At 34.7% G+C, this 7323-nt stretch overlaps 1 protein-coding gene across 1 annotated transcript; it reads right to left on the bottom strand.

The window, feature by feature from the left end:
• Positions 1–2177: 2177 nt before the first annotated feature.
• On the bottom strand, positions 2178–3216 carry LOC122089036 (transcription factor ORG2-like). Its single transcript, XM_042658450.1, has 3 exons — positions 2878–3216; positions 2398–2754; positions 2178–2267 (listed from the first exon to the last, which is right to left on the bottom strand). Exons 1-3 carry the CDS (start codon positions 3214–3216, stop codon positions 2178–2180), a joined length of 786 nt encoding a protein of 261 aa, XP_042514384.1.
• Between the last annotated feature and the right edge of the window lie 4107 nt (positions 3217–7323).

The following is a 7323-nucleotide window of genomic DNA, read 5'->3' as shown; positions in this document are numbered from 1 at the left end:
GGTGAGCCAATGTTGAAAATGTTATAAAGCGCTTGGTTGTGAGCTGATGCAATCGGTTAGAATAGTATCAGGTAATTGGCTCTATCTCCATCATTTTAATAAAACCCTAAGGCTCTCTTTGGTTTAATTTATATTTGTATTTATCTGCCTATTTTTATTTTTTATAGGTATTTAGTATGATTTATAATACCTATTTTTTTTATTATAAATTAAAATAAATCACAAATTACAAATCACTGGAAAGCGATTTGTGATTTATGGCTACAAATCATTTTTTTTTTTTTATTTATAATTGCTTCAAAACTAAGGATAAATTAGTAACTTCAACTAATTTTAGATTTTTGAATGAAAATCTCACTCCCCTTTCTCAGTTCCATGGGGGCTGTGAGCAATTGCAAGGGGCTTTGATGTGCAAAGCTGCACACGGCTCAAGGGAGAGAATGGAAGGAAGTAGAATGAAAAAACCAGGCGAAGAATATCAGTAAGAGAAGAAAACTAGTGGATCATCGTCGACTACAGAGCAAGAGAGAGAAAAAGAGGAGAGGGTAGAGAACGCAACTGCCATAAGGTATCAAGGTTATCATCGCTGAGGCACTGGATGCCGTTGCCGGGTTTGTTGGGGCTGATGCTCCAAACGGCTTTCTTAGGGGGTGTTTGATTCGGTAAATCAAATGGTGTATGTATTGGATATGAATGTCAATCTTTTGATAGACATTCTTCTGAATTATGTTTCTTTCTGAAAAATCGTTTGGTTGTCTTGAGGCTAGTACATGTTTCTCGCGGGTTGAGATATTAGCTTCGGTAGAGAACGTCTTTCTGCTTTCTCCTTTTATTCTAGGTGATGAAAAGGTTGCTCAAATCTGAGTTTAAGTGTTGAGGTAAATTCAGATTTGGAACACATCCTTTGTAATATGATCATTCATGGGAAGTAGGATGCTCACTTATGAGGGTCATCCTAGTGGAACCAAACAACTCAAAAAATTAAGAATTATCATTCTAAAGAATGTCATCCCAAAGATTTACCAAACCAAACACCCCCTTAGCCATCTCACTGAGGTCAATCAGCTTCCTTTCCTCCTCTCCCTCCAACAACTCCACCGTAGCCATTTTCGTCGCTGTTGGAGTTTCTCCTTCTTATATTAAATTATTAACCCAACTTTGTTAAAAGCAAAATCAAATTCTTTGATGGTAGCAGCTCAGACTTCAGATTAGATTACAACAGGACTTGGGAGGAAGAGAACAACAACAAATCAACAATGAAATCTTGGCTTTAATCCCATAGAATTTCCACTCACCACTGTAGTATTGTACAGTCCACATGTTTGATAAAATTACTGTGAGAACAAGAGAAATCAAAAGTAGAGGATTTATTCTACAATTAAACATATACCAAAGTTATTTTTCATTATGCAATCTATTATATAAATGGCAACCAAACGATTATTATTTGTGATTTATAATTTATTATCACAAATGATTTCTCAAAAATAAGTAATAAATACAAATATAAACTGTACCAAAGAAAGCCTAAGAGTGAAAAACATTCACCGGGTGGATGTTCAAGTCTACTACTAACAATTACTTTTTAATGCAATTGGTGAATTGTGATGCACAAAAAATCCATACTCATCAAGACGTCTCAAATTCAAATCTTTTGACTTTTATCTATTTCCCGCCTTGAATCTACCCTTAATTCTTATAGCCTCATCTTGTTAAATTTTTCGACTCTCAAGTACTCTTCTATTTGCTATTCAGAACCTTGGCAATGATCTTCTCAACCAGTGAGCCTTGACTCCTAACGAATCCACACACACACGCAAAAATCCAAAATAGAAACATTGAGAGAGATCATAATCTGAAAGAAATCTCTGGATGTAGAATAAAAGGAAATTCTATTTACAAAAGCTAAGCTGAGAGTACACATAAATGGTGAGAGAATAAAGAATATCGTATTTTAGTTCAAGAAATGAGAGATTCCATAAATTATCACTCATGCCTAGTCCTCCTCCTCCTCTTCAGATGATAGGTTTTATGGTTAGTTGTTAGTGTAGTAATTTTTGTAACCATTCAACTCTGGTATAACCTGATCCATGGGGTTGTGAGATCAGTATGAATCTGCAGGACTATTCAGGCCGAAGACTTGGATTAAAATCTTAGCAGCCAAAACCATTTATTGATCAGAACAACAACTGATCTTCTCTGTTCTCGCACTTTGACAGCAGCTTCTGACTCAACAACTCCCAATTCAACCCTTCTTTTTCTCTAATCTGTTCAATCATATATTATGAGTTTTAGATTACATCCAATGATGAATTCCTTCTATCTAAACAACAACTCAAAATCAATCAATTTATTGTCTTCAATGAATCAGTATAACGGTTGAGAAAGAAAGTAAACCTGAAGATGTAGATTGTAAAACACCACCTCCCCTGATGAAGCAGAGGCTGAAACATTAAACACTTCAAGGCCCTCTTCCTCCAAATTAGCCAAAATCTCTGATACTGAACTTCTCATGTTCTTACAGGAACATATCTGAATCATTACTTCTCTTTCTCCGATTTGACTCACTGAAACAATTGGTAATGATCTTCCAACAATCCCATTACTTAGATTATCCATGCGGGTTCGATATCCTTTCTTGTGAATACTTGATAGAATTTCCTGCTTCCTCTGTTTCAGCTTCTCGACTTGGTTTTGCAGCTCAGGTATGTATTTTAGAACAGGAGAAATTGTGGTCGGAATGCTTAATTTCCTCTGCAATTACCCAATGATCCAAAATATACCATTAGATATTTGGGAACTAAAACATAATCAAAGGGAAATAGACTAAGAAATTAAATCAGTTATTTCTTTTATGGAAAAGATTAATTGAAGTACCATTTGATCAGCCCCTGGAAGTATTGATCTAAGAGAAGCATAGAGAGTGTTTAATTTCTTGCGGCGGTCACGTTCACTGGCATTATGGTTGAGTTTCTTGATTAAGGATGGATCATTGGTATTGGCACTGGAAGGAAAATACTCCAAATGTTGGGTTTGCAATGAAGGGAATTGTAGAGCTGATGAATCCAAAGCTTCTTCTGTTTCTCCAGAATTTTTATTCAAGAAAGGGACTTTGGGTGTCAATGTTGTTGTATTCTGGACTTGGCTCATATCTTTTTCTTCCAAAGGCCAGGAGGAGCCATAGTTAGAATACAAAGAAGAAGAGAGTGCCAACATGATTGGATTCACTCCTAATGAGGATTGAACCTTTTGTTTTAGCTAGGAGCTTAGATGGTCTGGACTGTGGATGTAAGATGAGAATGATGAGCCATGGAATGCATATTTATACTCTATGATTACCATAGGTATCTATCTTGACTTGTAATGAAAAGGGAGAATATTAAAAATAAAAAATAAAATATTATTTTATTTAGTTGAAGATCTGCACATTGAATGTATAACCAAGCATACAGTTTGGAATGTATACAATCTGATAATTGATTTTTCTTCTTGTTTTAATAGTTGGTGAGGCTATGGACCCTCCACTCGTACCCTCCATTTTGGAATCTGTTGCCTCTAAAAAATAAAATAAAAAGTTATTTCATTGCGTAAGTACAATTATACAGTGTGAATGGAATTAATAAACTTTGTGGACTATATATATTATTTGAAACTATGCCGTGTTGGATGCAAAGTACAGTTTATTAGTATCTAATCCTGGTTTGACAATCTGCCAATATATTTTAGTAAGATAGATCAGACCAGACCAGACCAGACCATCCAACAATGGTTCTGATTGTTTGGCATGTTAGTAGTTTGGCATATGTTTTATCCCATGGATGAATGAAACCATAATAAAATAGGAGAAAGTTTTTCAGTGGAACAAAAATAAATTTATCTAGGGTTATAAATGCTCTACCATTTTATAGTACTTTCATTATTGCCAATGTCCTCTACACATGTACCATTTGAATCCCTTCGTTAAGAAATTATCCTTTGATCATGGGTGAAGGAAACTGCCTCTAATCCATATGAGAAAATATGTTCGTGGACAAGTGTTTTCTATTTGCAAGAGGCCTTTACTCCCACACATAGGGGTACGTGGCGCAACCCTAAATAAGGGCACTATGATTATTACACGCCCTTATGTCTGTAGTGCAGGGACACTCACAGACGAAAAACTTTGTTTCATATATTTATTTTATTATTATTATTTTTTTTATGCAAATTTAATGTTGAGTTGAGAGTTGGACGACCAACATTTGCTTATTTTAAGCGAAATTTTGTCCAATTTGCAATCTAATAAAGTGGGCCCCAAAAGATGGGTCCAGTTGAAAAGTTTTTGGTGGGCTAATAGCAAAGTTTTGTCTTTGTACGTATCACTTCTATGTTATTCATATCTCAACACAACACTCCATATGTATGCTATATATGTATGATGTATAAGGGGCGCCCAATTTGCTGACTTTGCCTCAATGCCAATGGGCACCAAGAATGAATGAAAGCGTCATTCTATAGTGTCCATTGCTGACACGAGTCATACAACTCTCTGTATCCAGCCACAGGAGTCTTGGTACTCCTCTCTTGTTCAAGTGATTATATTCAAAGCCACAAATCAAAGTATACTTGATGATGATTTTGATGATTTTTTTTTTTTTTAAAAGGTACGAGAGCCATTATCGCCATGTAAAACCCACTGAAGAACTAGACAAAGATCCACACAAAAAGGGGGTCAACCGCACGGGGTTCACTTATTCAAACTTATTACTAATTACTGTATGGAAGGATCGATGGGGATGGGATGCACAAGGGTTCGAACCATAGTTAGCAAAAACGGGGATAGAAAAAAATTGAAATGGACAATATGAGCTTTTAACGGTGAATCAAACAATATGGTGTAAAAAAGAAATGGTAAAAACCAGTAAATGAATGGTACGAGTTTTAAATGTAAAAAAAAAAAAAAAAAAAAAAAAAAACAAAAAATGTCAGTATACTCATAAAGTTAAGGAATTATTAGATGAATACATACATTTAATGCTCAAGATAATTATATCATCCAACATTAATGCATATATATTCCCCAACTCATTATAAGCTCTAAGATATATCATTATCATTTAACACCAATTCTAAATTCACATACCATAACAGAAAATTTTAAAAAATGGCCAAAGTTTTGTTTAGCAATGGGGTTTGGCTATGTTGTTGTTTGTTATTGTCAACAAAGTTCACTTTCGGAGTGATGCATGTTTAGTTGGAGTTGGGAGTCGTCACTTTCAGCAAATGTATCAGTTTGTAGCTCAATTTTGGAGTTAGTGCATTGAATTTTAGTTGATAACCATGAGAAATGTAGGCCTTTGAGTTAGCTTTATGTTGAAGAAAAAATTAGGTCGATTAGAATTCAGGAGAGAAAGATATCATTAGTTAAGTAGCCACTATGTCCAACAAGTCTGAAGTCTTAAATATGCCAAAAAACGAAAAACGTATTTTAAATGTATTTTAAATGTGTTTAGAATGTGGATTCTTTTTCCCAACTCTTTGAGAAGCATACAGAAAAAACTTGTCTTAAACAGTAAAAAATGGGAACACATTTTTGCTAATTATGATTTGAACACCTTTCCTTCGACTTATGCTGATCTTCACATGCCAGTAGTCGATCGTTATGCCAAACCTCAGGCCCCAAAATAACAAGTTTACCATGATCTCTTCCTCATTTTAAAAAGTATATTTAAATATGTTTTGCTCTAGAGAAATGAGATACGTATCATGATGGAATGGACCAACGGTCCAAAGTTGATGTCATACGCTTCCTCCCCACTCCCCTCTCCTCTCCCAAAAACCCAAAAAAAATCAAAAAATGATGAAATGGGTAGAGAATCTATGGAAACCATAAATGTTTATGAAACGAAAGTAAGTTTTTATGCCTTCATATGATGTTTGCGTATAGAGATATAATCTATGAGTTAGTCTACTTTACCAGTTCTAATTACTACAGATTCTAAAATAGCAAAGCATGATTTTCCCAAGGAAACTTGGTTTATTCTCTAGGAGATCTATGTCTATTCAGCCCATGGAATGTTCAAATAAACCAATCTCTCAACATTTTTTGCTAGTTTTCATAATGACCTTCTTGTTCCTGAAATTCTGATAGGACAGAAATCAGAATGATGCTGTTCCAACCTTTGCTGCCTTCCTTCATGACGGCAGGGAGTCGATTATAGTGAAATATTCACCCTCATTCTGCATGTGTGGTCGATTTTCATATCATGAAACACCCCATATAAAAGAAGCAGTATATTACATCGAACATGAGGGAATATCAAATTTTGTAAGGAATCAAGATCATTCAAGTTGCATAATGGTGGTAACAGATATTGATCCAATTTTCTTTTAGATATATCCTCCTCAATTCTAAAGCATGATCATCTACAATCCATTCATTTAATTTTTTAGGCAACAAAACCTTACCCGCTGAAGCAAATACATACTGGCACGCACAACCAATGATTGATGAGCATCTTCAGCACAAGGGCAACATGATCTAACCACACCCAATGTGTCTAGGCGTGTACCTGCACTTTATTCTTTATAGGTATTTTTAGATAGAACAGAAGATCGATCACCAGAAGATAAGTGAGAGAATCATACATCACAACGAAAGTGCCTGACAATCATGGAAAGAAACAGATATATATTAATGTACAAAAAAGTTTCCCAACAATGCCAAATACTATCACCCTATTATATAGGTTTTATTTTTCTCACTCATATTATGTGTCGTAATTGATGAGAAGAGGAAATGAGTGTATGACTTTTGAGAAGTAAAACTTTGAGTCTTACTTTAATCAGATGATCAATCACATAATGTAAAAATTTCCTTGTATTTTTTTCATCCATAAAATTTTTCTAGATCTGTGAATTTTTTGCATTTTATATAGGGATTTAGGGTCGGTATGATAATCACTTTTTTTTTTTTTTTGCTAGGAATGAATCGATACCAAGAGGTTATTGGGAAATAGAAAAAAAATAAAAATAAAACACCTCCATTATTTACAACTACCACCCCGTCACCTTCCCCACTACCAAGTGCCAACACCACCACCACCTCCACCACTACCTCCTCCACCACCACCGCCTCCACCTAATCCACCGCCACAACATCCCAACCCCATCACCACAACCTCCACTACCACCACCATTACCTGTGATCAAATTTTGAGTATTGAATGACATTTTTTAAATTTATATAAATTTCATGTATATAAATTAATATGTACTTAATAAATATATTTATATTTCTTTTCTAGCTTAAAAATAGAAACTACTATACGTTTTTTTATCAAA

This window comes from Macadamia integrifolia, chromosome 9 (genome assembly GCF_013358625.1).
Source record: "Macadamia integrifolia cultivar HAES 741 chromosome 9, SCU_Mint_v3, whole genome shotgun sequence".
NCBI lineage: Eukaryota > Viridiplantae > Streptophyta > Magnoliopsida > Proteales > Proteaceae > Macadamia > Macadamia integrifolia.
The sequence above is the reverse complement of the archived record's forward strand: the minus strand, read 5'-3'. Positions and strand labels throughout refer to the sequence as shown.